Below are 17313 nucleotides of genomic sequence, written 5' to 3' on the forward strand. Positions count from 1 at the left end.
TCTTTGGCTCTGGCGCCACCTGCTGTTGGCCTCCCTGCTGTCTGCCCAACCAGTCTCAATAGACACCAGCCACCACTGGGGCGATAAGGAGTCCATCACATCTAGGGAGCCACAGGTGGGCAAAGGCTGGTTTAGACCCTGCTGAGCTGCAGAGGCTCAATGTACGTCTACAATTGCAGCGGCACTCCTAGATCAAACTGACTATGGAAAATCCTCCCAAAAGAGGTTCACTTGGTCCTTTCGGTGCTGAGAAAAGCCCTTTCAGTTTTAAGTAATTAAACTTAATAGTTTTAGTGCTTTTAAAAAATATGCTCTTTTATATACTCCCATGCTGCTCGTTGTCTCCCTTCTAATTTGTGTGTGTGTGCAGCTTTGGTTTAATTTTTTTATGGCTTTTTACAATTGAATCGTTCAGCATTGGGAGAACGTGGGTTATGGGGCTGCATTGAAATGTAAATAAAGAAGTCTCGTCGTCACCCGGAGCCAGCTGTGCTGTAGCCGATCGCACTTCTTATGCAGGCTCTCTCTCACAGACGCACACACAAACACCAGCCACCCAAACATGGGCGATGCATCTCCAGCTGGTGCAGAACTGAGTCACAGCACCCAATCTCATCTACATTTGGCTGATTGATTCGATCAAGCAACATACAGTATGTATTGTGTTTCCCAATTGTTGATGTTTATACAGTGGTACCTTGGGTTAAGCACTTAATTCGTTCCAGAGGTCCGTTCTTAATCTGAAACTGTTCTTAACCTGAAGCACCACTTTAGCTAATGGAGCCTCCCACTGCCACCGTGCCGCTGCTGTGCGATTTCTGTTCTCATCCTGAAGCAAAGTTCTTAACCTGAGGTACTATTTCTGGGTTAGCGGAGTCTGTAACCTGAAGCGTATGTAACCCGAGGTACCACTGTACTACATTTTTTTAGATTTGCCTTGAGACAGTCTTTAAACCTCTTTTGTTGACCACCAGCATTATGCTTTCCATTTTAATAATCGGGCATCCGCACAACATGATCAGTCCAACGAAGTTGATGTTGGAGTCTTATAGTAATCCGATAAAGAAACCTGTGGCCCCAAGTCAAACACTCCCCCCCCCCCCAGAATGTTCACAAACATTCTTACTGCTGAGGGAAGAGGGCAAGTGGTGGGATGTGCTGTAGCAATGGTAGAGGAACAGGGCATTCTGCCTGGCTGGGGGAAAACTCACACAGGGTTTGAAGTGTGGACAGGAGCAAAATAAAAAGAAGACTCTTGGCTGGCATGGGGCAATGGACAGGGAGCCTTGGCACGCTGGTAGTCTATCTCTTCAGTTAATTGCTAGGCATCAATAGGCTAGGAAGAGAGGCATAGGCTGATTCTGGGAATTGGCGCATTGATCCAGAAAGTGTGGATTTCAACACATTGCCATAAGGACCACAGCGCCACGTAGTGGTAGATTGAAGCAAGATCAGCTTCAAAATAGGAAGGAGGCTTTGGGCTGGAATCAAGATTTTGGGATTGTTCTGCACTTTGTGAGGTATTCAAAGAGAGCAAGGGCTTGGAGACAGGTCCATGCCACAGGTTGCACAGCTCCTCTGCTTTTAGGAAATGTGCTTTGTGCTGCAACTGGTTCTGCACAGAAATCGAATTGTTTTGGAGGCTGATGGTCTCTTTCTTCCAGTTTATAAGATGTTATTAATACATTGCAATTTTTAAAAAAAATCTAAACGAAAACAAAAGGAAAGGTGAGTTTGAAATGTAATAGGGAAGATAAGAAATGCATACTGAGAGATTAGATTGGAAAATTTTCAGACAGGATTGATAGAAGTCAAAAATTTGAATAAGATGTAAAAGTATGTTTAATTACTGTTGAAAATGATATGTTAAAAAAACTAATAAAAAATTATATACAAAAGGAAAGGGTGGGGGGAGACATACAAAGTCCTCTTTCACAGATAAATCTTATCTTGACCAACACAGAGAAAGGTGAACCCTCCCAGCTTTCACCCAACCTCCCACCCATAGCTGTCAACGTTTCCCATTTTTAAAGGGAAATTCCCTTATTCCGAATAGGATTCCTCGCAAGAAAAGGGGAAAGTTGACAGCTATGCTCCCACCCTGGGAGATCTCCCCTTTCCCTGCCCTTCACACAGAGTCCTTCATCCATCATCTTCACCTGCATGTTAACCCTTCCTTAACCCTGAATAGAGAAGTAATACAAAAGATGGAAACAAAGCAAAAACAAGAGCGAAGAAAGAAAATAAAAGGTAGTCTTCAACGGCAGCCCCACGCAACACTTTGCAGGAGCCCAGCCTGGAGGTTATTGGCTGAAAACAACCAGGTTCACTGTGCATGAGGTGCTGCAGCTGGTGTGTCAGCCTCTTCTGGTGCTATAGGAGCCCTCTTCATTTCTTTGCATGTCCTGGGAGACTAGAAGAGAGGGGAGCCAGATGCAGCAGGAGGGGGAGACCCCCTGGTTTCTTCAGCCTCCTGCCTCATCTCTGTCTCCTGGCCCCACTCCTCTCCTGCCTCCAAGTCTGGACTGCTCTCTGCCCCAGCCTCTTCCTGCTCACTAACCCCTGTTGCCTCGTCAGCTTCCAACACCACCTTTCAGTGGCATAGCACTATTTGCCAGGGTCCGGGGCATGTATCAGCTCTTCACCCTCCGCACTCGCCCAGCCCTCGCTGCCAGAAACAGGCAGGGCAGGCGCAATGGGGGTTTCTGGGTAGGGGGGCTGGTTCACCCTCCCCAGATGGTGCACCCTGGGCAACAGTCCCCTTGGGACCCCCGTGTTATGCCACAGCACCCTCTTCTCTCTCTGACCACTCATCGTGATCCCACAACCAAGTTCTGAGCCTTTTTGCCCCAAATAAGGTTACCAGGTTTTTTTCAAAGAATCCGGGGACACTTTTCAACTTCAATGGATTTTGTATGGGGAATGATTTGTAAATCCGGGGACCGTCCCCAGGAAACGGGGACATCTGGTAACCTTACATTGGGGGTTCCCCAGCTGGTTCCTCCCACCGTTCCTTGGCGCCCAGCCAGTCCAAGACAGCTGCTTGAACACTGCCCCCTACCCTGCCAATCCCAACCCCTAGCAACTTCCAGGGCTGACGCCTAGATAGCATGGAGTGGCCATATTTGAATGGGCAGGGTGGTGGGTGCTCCAGCTTTTTGCTCAGGTGTGTCGCGCACCAGGTGACTTTGGGCAAGTCACTTTTCTTAATGGAAAATGCATTCCATTAAGTGAAGTGTGCATAACAATCCACACTGAAGACAGCATCCAAAGATGCATTATATCTGGGGAAAACTTGTTTGCAAAATATGTATGCCAGTCAAAACTGAATACCCAAAGTGTGTTTGTTACAAGTAATTGGTGCTAAAATTCCGATGAATTTTCATGAGGATAAATATATATATATATATAGATTTGCAAATTGATGAGGATGTGGAGGTCTGAATTTAAGACAGGTAAAATGAGAAACCGAGAAAGCTGCAGTTGACAGATTCGTTGATGGAGCCAACCAGTGAAAACAACTTGCTGGGCTGAGCTTTGTTGCTATGCCGTTGGTTTCCTCAATTATTTCTGATCAGAGATTAAAGAAGCAGCGCTCCTGCAGGTGGGCTGTTTACTCAGCATTTGTCCTGATTTGCATGCACAATGCAGCAATTAGACGATGCCTAGTCTTTATCAAACCTTCGTTTTGATTGTTTGCAGGGCAGTTATGTGACCGGGAGCATTTGTCCTGGATTATTCCGATGACATTGTTCAGCGGCTAAATGGCCTTTCCATTCATCATTCGTTCACCCCACGCTTTTCAATACATTTCTCCCTATCGCTTTCCAAACCACAAAAAATAAAATAAACAACTTAAAAAGAACAACTGCTTTGATCCACTTCAGTTGCACAGACTTAAAGTTCCAATGTGTGTTTGGATCTCTCCTGCAAAATACTGACGGTATGGAGGTCTTGGGACTTTAGCAGAACGGCCATTTCTTCTACCATGCCATAAAAGGTAAAGGGACCCCTGACCATTAGGTCCAGTCGTGACCGACTCTGGGGTTGCGGCGCTCATCTCGCTTTATTGGCCAAGGGAGCTGGCGTTTGTCCACAGACAGCTTCTGGGTCATGTGGCCAGAATGACTAAGCCGCTTCTGGCGAACCAGAGCAGCGCATGGAAACGCCGTTTACCTTCCCGCCGGAGTGGTACCTATTTATCTACTTGCACTTTGATGTGCTTTCGAACTGCTAGGTTGGCAGGAGCAGGGACCGAGCAACGAGAGCTCACCCCGTCGGGGGGATTCAAACCGCCGACCTTCTGATCGGCAAGCCCTAGGCTCAGTGGTTTAACCCACAGCGCCACCCGCGTCCCTCTACCATGCCATATTAGGGAGTAAAACAGGAGTTTGGAAAGGAGCATAGAGCTGGAAGGGACCATCACGGTCATCTAGTCCAACCCCCTGCAATGCAGGAATTTATTTTTTTTACCCAATGTCGGGCTTGAACTTACAACCCTGGGATTAAGAGTCTCGTGCTCTGCCAACTGAGCTGTCCCAGAGCTTCTTCAAGGAAATATAGGTCAAGGCAGTGGGAAAAACTTCTCCTGGGTCAGAGAAAAAGATAGCCACCCAGTGGAAGTTTGGAAAGGTATAGAATTGGGTCAGGAAGAAGGAAGTGCTTTGAATTTTAACCTACTTTCTCTTTATAATTGTTTTTAAAAGTCTAATACATTTCAAGAATTCAGCTCATTTTCTAATGTCCATCTGTGCAATTCCTTCCTGTTTTGTGTCATCTTAGAGAAGGGACCACAGGGAAAACAGGGGGGCTTCTCTTCCGCAACAAATTTTATTGGTTTAGTATGAGCTCATCACACTTTAGCAGGCCTGTCGCAGGGCCTGCGATACATGAATACATAATCTGTAGAAGTAGTTACACTTAATAGACTCCCATCTGTAAAGCTTTTGTACAGAGAGAAAAAAAAGGAAAAGGAAAAAATTAAGCCGATAACAAAATAGGACATTAGCTGTCAAACTGATTTTTCTTTCTCTAACAAAATTCGATTGCCAAAAAAGTGACTAAAACTACAAAATTGGAATACATACCACAAGGGTAAAAGGTTATCCATATTTTAATTTATTTGTACATCTAGTATCGGCTTAATTCTGGCCCTGCTCAGAAGGCCGACAAGTTGGCTTTGTTCGTTTAGTGGATTTATTAAGAGATCCGTAACAGATTTAAGTGCTGACTTGCTGGAAAGCTTTCCATTAGGACTTGTGTTGGTACCTCGGGTTTTGTCTTGGTGTGAAGTTGACAACATGCATATATTTGGTTGGCATCCTCAACTAAAGGGAGAGGACCAGGAAGGGTGGCGAGTCACGGGCACCTCTTTGCAACCTGGCTTTGCAATTTGGCTTTCGGGGTGTAGCGTTGCACCTTAACGAAAGGAGACAACACACAGCTTTGGCTCTGAATGCTTTCTAAGTGTTTTCGCCAACCACGTGCCTTCTAGGTGGTTGGAAGTTGTGGTTCAAAGCAATCTGGAAAGCACCAAGCTCGGCAAAGCCGGATTCACAGAGTCCTCCCTATAAGTCATAGAATCAGAGTTGGAAGTGACCCTGAGGATCATCTAGTCCAGCCCCCACAATGCAGCTGTCCTATATGAAGATCGAACCTGCAACCTTGGTGTTGCCAGCACCATGTGCTAACCGACTGAGCTATACAGTCCTCTTGATCCTTAGAGAGAAAATAATTTGGCCTTCTAGAGCAGGGTTTCCCAAACTCAGCCCTCCAGCTGTTTTTGGACTACAATTCCCATCATCCCTGACCACTGGTCCTGCTAACTAGGGATGATGGGAGTTGTAGTCTAAAAAAACACAGCTGGAGACCCAAGTTTGGGAAACCCTTCTCTAGATTCTCGACAGGGTGGGTGTCCCTTCCTTCACCCTCTGTGACTGGCCTTATATTTTGATTCTTGCACTCACAGATCCCTAAGGCTTTCCCTGCTCATGCAGCAAAATGGCCGGGGAAAAATAAATTAAGCGTTGCATCCCTTTTTGAATTTATTCAGGTCCCTCTTTCAGCTCCTGATGAAGAGGGTGTGTCCACCACAGATGAGCAGATACTGGCCCTGTGTACGAAAATATCTTTGGGGCGGGGGAATGATCCAGGGAAGCAGACCCTCTGACCCTCCAGATGCTGTTGGACTTGCAGCAACCATCAGCCCCAGCCAGCATGGCCAATGGGAGTTGGAGTCCAGAAACATCTGGGAAGGGCCACAGAGGTTCCCTACCCTTGGTCTAGAACAGATTTGCACAGCACTTTGTTTCTTGGGGGGGAAAGGTGCCGGTACTCTGGGAATGAGGCCTTCAGAACTTGGGTGGGAAGCGTGAGCTGTCCTTGGAATGGGGCTTCCCCCAAAAAGGCCCTGTGGATAAATCCATCAGAAAGCACAGAGAAATGGCATAAATGGGGGAGATGATAGAGAAGAATTTACATCCATAAATAGTATAGAAGCAATTCATCAAAACAAAACTGAGAAGCAACACGGGGTGCTTTGTCAGAGGTCCACTTGAAGACCAATGAAGACCAAACTCAAACCATTCATTTCAGCACTAAGACACCACTTTGATTTGTCATGGCTTCCCCGCAAAGAATTTTGGGAACTCTGGCTTGTTGTGGGTGCTGAGAGTTCCTTAGTCTCCTCACAGAGCTACAAATCCCCTCAAAGTGGTTTAAGCAACTGATCCCTCTCTTCCCAAGGAACTCTGGGAATGGTGTATCTCTCTGAGGGGAATTGTAACTCCATGAGGAGAATAAGCCCCCCCCCCAACAACTCTCAGAACCTATAACAAAAGTTCCCATGTTATTCTGAACCAAGATCTCACAGAAGTTATATTTGAGTCATTTCCCCCCATCTTGGTGCCCTCCCAGAAGTTTTGAACCACAACTCTACAAAACTAGCTGGGGCTGATGGGAGTTGGCAGAGTCCAATAACATATTGAGGGCACCAGGTTGGCAAAGGCAGTTCTGGTCATTTTGGTCAACTGTTTTGGTCAGCTATTCTTACCAAACCATGCCTTGATGCCCAAACGTTTGGCAAGAATACCTCAAAACAGCAGACGAAAAATACAGAAGATGTTTCCTCACATCCTTTCTTCCTAATACTGCAGGTATTGGCACAGTGTAGATTTGGGAGTATAGACAACACAGTGCCCTCCAGATGTTTGACTGCAACTCCCATCATTCCTGAGCATTGGCTATGCTGGCTGGGGCTGATGGGAGATGGAGTCCAACAATAGCTGGAGGGCACCAGGTTGGCTATCCGTGCTCTTATCGTGGAAAACAGCAATGGGCAATAAATTCTGCTGTGCTCCCTCAGGCATTCCTTACTGGGATCCTCAAGAGGTCCACGTTACGTGATGCTGGTACACTCACTTTGTGTAGCACCTCTAGATGAGTTCCATCAGAAGAACCATGAAGTTGCTAGGTCCACAGATGGAGAACCTGTGGCCTTCTGAACAACTCCGCATCATCCCCAGCTAGTGTAACCAACAGCCAGAGATGATGGGAGCTGCAACCCACCAAACTCTGGAGGAATATAGGTTCTCCTCCTCTGCGGAAGACCAGGCCCTCCAACCCTGCCAGCCAAGATGTCCCTCCACAGTGATTCCCAGAAACTGCTTCTTCACCTGGAGTCTTGCGCTCCCCATCATTGGATGTCCAAGGCAGACAATGAGTCTATGGGTGAACTAAGGTAGAGGGGACTGAGAAAGAGCCTTCAGTCCATGACTCCTGGCAGGGCCTGAGAAGATAGTCTGTAGAAAAGGCCTTGTTTGCATTCCAGGCCTAGGGCTTCTCCACATTTCCTATTGCCCTGAGCCCTGAGTCGGAGAGGGCTACTGATTTAGAGCTCTGCGCACTTCTGAAACACTGGCCTTGCATTGCTCCACGCTGCTTCTCCTGGAGGTCGAGAGAGGAGCCCTGGAGAACCCATCAGGGAACGTATTTCCCTGCACAGATCTAAGGAGCTGTTAGGGACACGGAACTGAACCGTCAGGCGTTGTGAACCAACTGCATTAGGAACAAATCTGCAACAAGGAGTCCACCTGCCCCCCAAAAGCATCCAGAAATATTTTAGTGGTTAGTGACGTACCTGAAAGAAACAAAGTCAAGTTGCTTTAAAAGGGGGGGGGGTGTATAAATAAAGAGCTGGGCCAAAAAGCAGCAATGATGGGGAGAAGAGGGGTCAAGCCAAGCATAGGCAAACTCGGCCCTCCAGATGTTTTGGGACTACAACTCCCATGATCCCTAGCTAACAGCACCAGTGGTTAGGGATGATGGGAGTTGTAGTCCCAAAACACCTGGAGTGCTGAGTTTGCCTATGCCTGGGTCAAGCTGTTGTGGCAGGGACTGCGTTGACATCAACAAACTAGATTAGGAGCTGGGGTGGCATGCTTTTGGCATATGAGCTCAGCCTGTAATCCATTGGGGAGGAGGGACACTGTTGGCTTGCCATGTTTCTGAGTCGAAATAAATCTTCTTTTTTTTTAATTGTCCAGTAGCATCTTAGAGACCAACTAAGTTTGTTCTGAGTATAAGCTTTCGTGCGCATGAACACTTCTTCAGATACCACACGAAAAGCTTATACCTAGAAAAAACTTAGTTGGTCTCTAGGTGCTACCAGACAATTTTTAAATTTTTTTTATTTGTTTCGACTGTGTCAGACCAACACGACTACCTACCTGAATCTAGAATAATGTTTCTGATTTATAGGAGCCTTTCATTCCGGGTGCTAGAGGTGCCAGCCCTGCTGGGTTTTAAGTAACACCCACACTTGTTGAACAGGCAGACAAAATCTCCCCTTGAACTGGTACAGGGATGGGCAACGCCACAACACCCCAAAATTCATCCGATCGTGACTCCTTTCGGTTGCAGCCAGCATGGAGAGTCCAATGGCATGTCCCGTCCCCCCACTCCCACAGCACCCTGGCTTGCTACTCTTCTCGATTCCTTGGCTTGGGTCAGAGGTTCTGAATGGTGGCAGTGACCACGGGCACATCTGCCTCACAGCTACTCTCTGATTTGCCAGATTCCGGGGGACAGGCTGAGAAAAAGCCACATGAACCTACTACCAGTGGGGAAGGGGTGGTGGTGGTGGAAATGCTCACCCAAACCATTTTTAGAGCTCACAGGGTCCCGAGTTCAAGTTATATTCAGGGGACGGGGCAACTGTGTCTTGGGGGCCTCTTCCTATCTCTTGGTTTAAGCCCAGACGTTGTCTATTTCTGGCACCATTCCCTATATTGCTTTTTTCTAATACTGAGGTCAATCTCTCTGCGAGTGGGGAGAGATAGAAGCAATTCGTAACACAAAATGCACATGCTTCATGTCCGGATATTCCAGACTCTGTTTATAAGCTGAGACTTACATGGGCTTCATGTATTCCCTTTGTACGAGGCCACCGTGTCGACCACAGCTTTCCATTGCATCTTAGCCGGGAAACTGTGTTTCATGGCTTCCAGACAGCTCAGGATCTGGAAGCCAACTCTAAAACAGGATTTCATGTTCTGGCATGTCTGGAAGCCATTGACCATGGTTTCCTGGTTTGGACGTAACGGGAAACTATGGCCAACTGTGGCTTCCTGGTTTGCTTTCCCTGCTCAAAGGGAGGAGCACGAAACTGGTGCAGATCTCAGCTTATCGTGGCAAGATTTGGTCCCGCGAACGCTGCCACAAAATCGCAAGCCTTTGGGGAGGAAAAACAAGACACCGCCACACTCACCCCAGCATTCATGTGTTAGAAAAACCACACACACACTTTCCAACTTGCAGATTAATCTCTGTGGCCCAGTTTATACACACGGAGAATCCAGCGGTAATACTTGACCTGGACTGTGCTTCTACAGCAGGCCTGGGGGAGCTTGGGCGCTGCCTGTACTGCCGGACTCCAACTCCCATCAGCCCTAGCCAGCATGGTCAGTGGTCCAGGATGATGGGAGTTGTAGTCCAACAGTATCCGGGGAGCCACAGGCTTCCCAAGCCTCTTCTAAAATCTACAGGGTGGGCATTTGAAATGCTGCTCTATGGAGAAGTGCTGGGTGGTGGAGAGTATGGCAGGGAGAAGATTAGGTTGAACCCCTCTCACTGCTAGCTTTCTACATGCGAGGAGATGCGATTTTTGTTGGTTTTAGGCAGACACACCAAGCTGCCAAAAAGCAGTACAGCTCAAGACAATAAGAGAGTGTTTTATTTCTTGATTCCACCAAGTGTATAAACTGGGCCTGTGTTGTGGGGGGAGCAATTCAAACCCTCCTTCCGACTACTGGGGAAACCACCTCAGAACTTCAAAAGCAAACTGGGCAAAGCGACAGAGAAATAAACAGGGAGACCAAACCATCTTCAGGGCTTTGCAGAGTTCACCACCGCAGCAATCCCACCCACCAGCAACTCATGTAGAGAGATCTCCAAGCAGGCAAGATGCCCAAACTACACCGGGGAGGAGGCAGCAAAGATCTGCACATCCCTCACCAATTCCATAAATTCCAAATTACCAAATGACTCCACAGTTACCAAAGTAAAAATAAGTTACGAGAAAGGTCCACCTGCACATCTATATCCCACATTATTAAGAGCAGGGTCTCCACATTCTGGAGCTTGAGAGAGAGAGTCTCTATTCTGCAGGCCATGGAGATATCTCGCCCTTCCGCCTTCGACGGCCAACATCCTGGGATGGAGAGTTGCCGCTGTTTTGCTGACCTGCCAAGCGTTTGGACAGAAAAGGGAGGAGCCTCCGTCTTGGGGGCGGGGGCCGAGGGGGAGCAGAACACCAAGGGCATTCGAGTGTATCGGGAAGTCGCTAAGGAGGTTGCGGGCATCTCCCACCAGGCCGCTGGAACGAGAAGTTTCTGCCAGCCATTGCAGCAGGGTGTTAACACCCCCACCCAAAAATATATATACTGGCACAATGTGACCAAGGCCAATAAAAACAGTCACTGGACGCTGCAACCGGCGGCAGAGGAATCCAGCCGCGGACACACAGCTGCTGCACCGCTCTCTTCGGAAACCAGGCCCAGCTTGGAAATTATGAACCGATGTGCCTACGAGAACGCGCTATGAACGCAGACCTGTCCATAGAGCGGAAATACTGAAAATAATCTTAGGTGGTGTTTTAAGCTGGGAGAGGGGCTTGGAGGGGGCGGAGGGCGACGTCTCTTGCCCGGCCTCTTCTCAGGAGCAAATCCTGGCATCATAGAGTCCTCTCCACCTCCGTTCCTTCATCAGTGCTTCTCCTGAAAGAAAGGAAGGCAGTCTGTTTGTTATTGATTTCATTTTACAGGAAGCCGTTTTCACAGGCCGCTCGACGACAATCGTCTCTGAGCTCGTTGCGACATCCCAGAGAACGGATCTGGCCATGTCTACAATTGACGCCGATATCTCATCCGAGGGGCCTCCGAAAACAAAAATTGTGTTTACGTAAAACAGGATCGGCATTAGTTAGAACAGCGGTTCCCAAACCCCGCCCCTTCCCCATGGACCTCTTGAAAATTGCAGAGGGTCTTGGAAGACCACTTAATTTATTTTCTGTCCATTGTAGCCACTATAACTAACGTGCTGTGCTAGATGCTGTGTGGCATCTGTGTTTCAGTTTGACCATTTCCGAAAGGTCAAACTGTAATACGATAAATGGAACAACACTATCTCTGAGCACGTGCAGATTAATCACTGAATCCCACCTCCTCACACACATAGAAAGCTGCCTCCAAGCACTTGGCTTAGCCTAGGTGTTTTAGCCAAAGAGCTAGATCAGTCTCCTTCCATTACTTCGGGTAGTGATAAAGCGGGATATCAAATCCAAACTCTTCTTCATTCAGAAAAACAAAAAATCCCCTTGATGTCTTGAGGTTTGGGACTGTGCAAGGAAGTGGGCAGTACTCCACAGAAGTTGAACACACAAGCTCTGTTTTGCACCATTGCCTCTGCTTCCTTGGACATGGAGACAAGGTCAATAGAGCCACCCGTTGCCTGGTTTATTCCCAGAAGAGCTCAGCTCTGTGCTGACAAGGGAAGACGTCCGAGTCACAGCAGGTGAGATGGCAGACGGGCAATTCCTTCCCATGGATCCAGCTCCCCATTTACAACATAACGTCTACCCCACTTTTTCCTCCAGGCAGCTCAAAAGCGGTGAAAACAGTTCTTTCCACACCCCATTTCATCCTTGCAGGAACCCTGTGAGGTTGGTTAGGGTAACGGACAGTGACCCAGTGAGCATCATGGCCAAGCGGGGAATTTGAAGGCCGGTTTCTCAGGCCCTAGGCCTGACCCGCGAGCCAACAGGCCACACAGACCCTCTTAACTCTTCTTCTAACTTCCCCTGCCCCTAAACTAGTGCTATTATGCTCATTGTGTGAGTAAATTGCAGCAAGTATTTTTTTAAAAAGCAGAGCAAACCGAGGAAGCCGTGTAGGGGAGATGATTCAAATCACCCACCTCTTGTTTGTTAGATTTTTCCTGTTGGTGGATTCCATTAGCAGATCCGGAATTCCCAATAGTCTAAAATGAAAGGGGGTGGGGTGGAAAAAGTGATGGAAAGAGGTGGTGTATTAGGTAAGTTGGACGCACAGCAATCAGAAGGTACATCAAAAATAGCCAAAGAACACAACGCCTTAAAAGAAAATATTATGAAAATGATTTATAGGTGGTACATGACCCCAGTCAAACTTGCTAAGATTTACCACTTGCCTGACAATAAGTGTTGGAAATGTAAAGAGAATGAAGGTACATTCTTTCACCTCTGGTGGACGTGCCCAAAGATTAAGGCTTTCTGGGAGAAGATTTATAATGAAATAAAAAAGGTATTTAAATATACCTTTCTGAAGAAACCAGAGGCCTTTCTCCTGGGTATGGTCGGCCAGTTGGTGCCAAAGAAGGACAGGACATTTTTAATGTATGCTACAACAGCAGCAAGAATACTCATCGCAAAGTATTGGAAGACAGAAGAACTACCCACCGTGGAAGAATGGCAGATGAAAGTTATAGACTATATGGGACTGGCAGAGATGACTGGCAGAATCCGAGACCAGGGAAAAGAGACGGCGGAAGAAGATTGGAAGAAATTTAAAGACTATCTTAAGAAACATTGTAAAATTGTTGAATGCTAAGACGTTGTGGATTTGGAAAATATGAGGTTGTATGCTGTAACCATTATGCAATAAGAAAAGAAAGGTTAAAATTATTTATTAGAAATTAGGGAGGAATTTGTTGATCAAAATTAATTAGGGATTGGAATGCAGTAAGGGGAGGTACGAGGAGGTCGGGAAAATAAGTTTTATGAAAATAAGGGATTGAAATTATACATGTGGTGTTTTTTGTGTTTTGTGTGTGTTTATGGTTTATGTTTTTGTTTTTTCTTGTGATATGTGTGCTTATAATGTGTGAAAAAGCTAATAAATATCTTATAAAAAAAATAGCCAAAGAACAATGAAAGTGAGTGATTTTATGTGCTGCAAAAATCCAGATGTGAGATGATTAAAGAGAAAAGCATTAAAGCTTATTTTATGAAAAATAATGGCATAAGCTAAAGACATGGCAATCTTCCCCTTTACAGAAAGAGGCACAACTGAAATAACTTGTGGCTAAGGGACGCGGGTGGCGCTGTGGGTAAAACCTCAGTGCCTAGAGCTTGCCGATTGCATGGTCGGCGGTTCGAATCCCCGCGGCGGGGTGAGCTCCCGTCCTTCGGTCCCAGTTCCTGCCCACCTAGCAGTTCGAAAGCACTCCTAAGTGCAAGTAAATAGGTACCGCTTTATAGCGGGAAGGTAAACGGCGTTTCCGTGTGCTGCGCTGGTGGTGGCTCGCCAGAGCAGCTTCGTCACGCTGGCCACGTGACCCGGAAGTGTCTCCGGACAGCACTGGCCCCTGGCCTCTTAAGTGAGATGGGCACACAACCCTAGAGTCGGACACCCAGGTGACAAGGTGACAAGAGAATCTGCCTGGGAAATGATATATAATGAATTGAAAAGAATGTTTAAAATTACGTTTGTATAAGACAACACAGAAGCTTTTCTTTTGCGAATTATAGGGACAGAACCACCTAAACTGTATAGAAACTTATTCAGCGGCAAGAATGTTACTCGCCCCCGAAATGGCAATAAGCAGAAGTCCCAGCAAGGGAGGAATGGATACAAAAACTTATGGAATATGCAGAAATGGCGAAACTTACCGGAAGAATAATAAATCAAGATAAGAAACTTTTTATAAAAGGATGGAAATAGTTTATTGAGTATTTGCAGATAAATTGTAAACAGATAAGAACATTGGCAGGATTATTGTAATCACCTGCAGTTTTGTAAAAGTATATATTTAAAGTCGAGCAAATTAAGTTTGGATATGCAGAAGGTATTAAAAATAAATTTAAGGAACCGCAGAAAGAGGGGGAAGGAAGTCAAGTTTTGAAATGTTAAAAATGATTACAAAATTAGTGAAATGTATAAACCTGAAAAGCATAAGTAACATTTAAAAAAGAAAAAAGAGGGAATCTGCCTGGTGGGGGGAAGAGAGAGTCCATGTGGTGGGGAACACTCACCTGTGCTTTCTCAGAGCAGCTTCGCATGGCTTCCACGAGCTTCTCCATCTGCTGGCCCTGCTCCAGCGCGTTCCTCAGGACGTCCTCCGTGCTGACCAGCCGATGCTGCAACCGGAGGACTTCGGACTCGGACGACGGGTCTATGAGGGAGTATCGTCGCTGGTCTGTTACTGCTTTCTCTTTATCCTGGAGGAGATAAGTTATTGTTTTTTAACAACAGTATTATTGTGTTAAAATACAAAAGGTGAGATTTAAACAAATATTAAATCAGCTCTTTAATAAAGAAGCGAACAGGAACATTTGGGGCCTATTCACCCAGAGGAGGAACCTTCTGAAGAGCGGACAAGGGGCTGAGGTTGAAACCAGAAGTCGCCAGTCCTGGCCTCCTGCCATGCACTCAGGAACAGGTCCTTAGGCAAGGCACTTCTGCAACATGGGATTACAGTGGTACCTCGGGTTACATACGCTTCAGGTTACAGACTCCGCTAACCCAGAAATAGTGCTTCAGGTTAAGAACTTTGCTTCAGGATGAGAACAAAAATCATGCTCCGGCGGCGCGGCAGCAGCAGGAGGCCCCATTAGCTAAAGTGGTGCTTCAGGTTAAGATTTCAAGTTAAGAACGGACCTCCAGAACGAATTAAGTACTTAACCCGAGGTACCACTGTAATAATAATACGGCATTGCTCAGTTACCATGGACAGCTCAGTTGGCTGGAGTGTGGTGCTGATACTGCCAAGGTTGCAGGTTCGATCCCCATATGGGACAAATCTATATTCCTGCATTGCCGGGAATTGGACTAGATCAGGCACGTCCAACATCCAAGAGACTGTGATCTACTCAGTCTTTTAAATAAACAGGCAGTGATCTGCCCATTGTCACTGGAGAATGGACAGGAGTTGTTGAGCTTTTTTAGGAAGCCTAAGTTGCTGAGCTTTTTTTTGGGAAACAAAAGTTGTTGAGGTTTTGGTTTTGGTTTGTTTTTTGGGGGGTGACACACCAGGGGGTGTCGCAATCGACCACGGACGCCCCCATGATTGACCAGTAGATCGCGGTCGACCTTTTGGACATGCCTGGACTAATGATCCTCAAGGTCCCTTCCAACTCTATGATTCTATGAAAGACAGGGCTGTTGTGCAGATTATTGATAATTACATGTTAATACTACAAACAAACAAACAAACCATAAGTGCTTTGAGTCCTTCAAACACTAATTAAATGGGGATTGTTGGTAGTTGTGCTCCATAGGCATTTTATACAACTCTTTACCACTAGAGAGTTCGGCAGTCAAGTGTAAAATGAAAAGCACAGAGTAGAGACAGTTTATGATGTTTCTCATAACAAGGTGGGTTGGCGGGTGGCAATCAGAAATTGCCGTTTTACTGACGCAGGAGGAGTTACTACCTCCCCGATTTAAAAAGTCTCATGAAAAGAATCATTGATTGTACGAGAATCCATCAATTATAATAATTGGTAGTGTCCATTCAATGATTTTTTAAGTAGGGAGGGAATATTCTTTAGTTCAGATGATGCTGCAGAAGTATTTGAGTATTTGAGGTTCCTCCCTGTTTGAAAAGAACAACAACCGTAAAACTAGAAACACGCACTTGACGAGAACCCAGGGAGTCATCTATTCTAATCCCTGGATCAATGCCAGATCTTGCAAACCCTGGCATCCTTGCTTAAATGCCTCCAGAGAAGGAGAAGCCACCACTCCCAACAAGTCAGGCTGTTTCACCACCCAACAGCTCCTGCTCTTTGGGAAAATTCACCTCTCATGTTTAGCCAGCATTTGCCTCCTTGCAATTTCCACCCCTCGAGCCTAAGCCTCCCCTCTGGAGCAACAGAGAAGGAGGTTTCCTCTATCTTCTACGTGACCAAAGCAAAGACCAAAAGTCACTCTCCTTGCCATCTGATTATTTTTTTTAAAGGATATTTTATAGGAATAAGACCAAGTGATAATGCAGAAAACAAAATCTGGTGCCAAATTAATCCAGGGCAATCTAAATATTGTCATCAGATTAATCCAACCAGTTAATTAACTAATCACTGCAGCTAGGTTTTACTCAAGAGGAGATCTGCTGAAATGAATATGGACCTAGTTTAGGCCCCATCTGCACAATACATTTAAAGCAGCATCATACCACTTCAAACAGGCACGGTTTTCCCAACATAATCCCGAAAACGGTAGTTTGTGGGAACTGTAGCTTTTGCGAGGGGTAAACTGTGGTCCCCCGGAATCTGGGAGGGGTGTGTGCTTTAAAATGTATGGTGTGTACGCCACCATGGGGGGGGCCTCATAAAACGAGTTCAGGCCGCAGTTTGCCCTCCTGCAAAGGCCTGAGATGCCAATGGCGGCACTTGGAATTGTGTGGGGAACCTGAGGCCCTCCAGTTGTTGTTGGTGGACTACAACTCCCATCATTCCTGACCATCGGCCATAATGGCTGGAGCTGATGGGTGCTGGAGTCTGGCAACACGTAGAATCAATGAACTGGACCCAAGCTCAGGGGTACAGTGGGACAAGTGGCCTTTTTAGTCAATAGAAGTTTCCAGGCCACTCGTAAAGGCAGCTCCAGATAGAGAGCGTTGCAGTGGCCCAGCGTCATGTGGCTCCAGCCTTCAACCCTCCCAGTGGTGGAGCAAGCCGATTGGGCGCTTGGAGCCGTGTGCGTGCCCTGCGCCTGGGGGCGGGGCCAGCCACCCATGGGGCGGGGCCAGCTGGGGCAGGACGCTCTGCAGGGCCTCTGA

The 17313-nt window shown here is 46.7% G+C and overlaps 1 protein-coding gene across 3 annotated transcripts in view; it reads right to left on the reverse strand.

Annotated features, from left to right (window-relative positions):
• Positions 1-10213: 10213 nt before the first annotated feature.
• The window catches only part of CLIP2 (CAP-Gly domain containing linker protein 2), a 70804-nt gene continuing 63704 nt past the window's right edge, over positions 10214-17313 (reverse strand). For all 3 annotated transcript variants that reach the window (XM_053366983.1, XM_053366981.1, XM_053366982.1), the window contains 3 exons: positions 14567-14752; positions 12472-12534; positions 10214-11273 (listed from right to left, as the gene is read on the reverse strand). In XM_053366983.1, coding sequence (XP_053222958.1) covers positions 11262-11273; positions 12472-12534; positions 14567-14752 — 261 coding nt within the window. In that variant the 3' untranslated portion in view covers positions 10214-11261. The remainder of the gene's footprint in view (positions 11274-12471; positions 12535-14566; positions 14753-17313) is intronic.

This window comes from Podarcis raffonei, chromosome 15 (assembly GCF_027172205.1).
Source record: "Podarcis raffonei isolate rPodRaf1 chromosome 15, rPodRaf1.pri, whole genome shotgun sequence".
Lineage (NCBI taxonomy): Eukaryota > Metazoa > Chordata > Lepidosauria > Squamata > Lacertidae > Podarcis > Podarcis raffonei.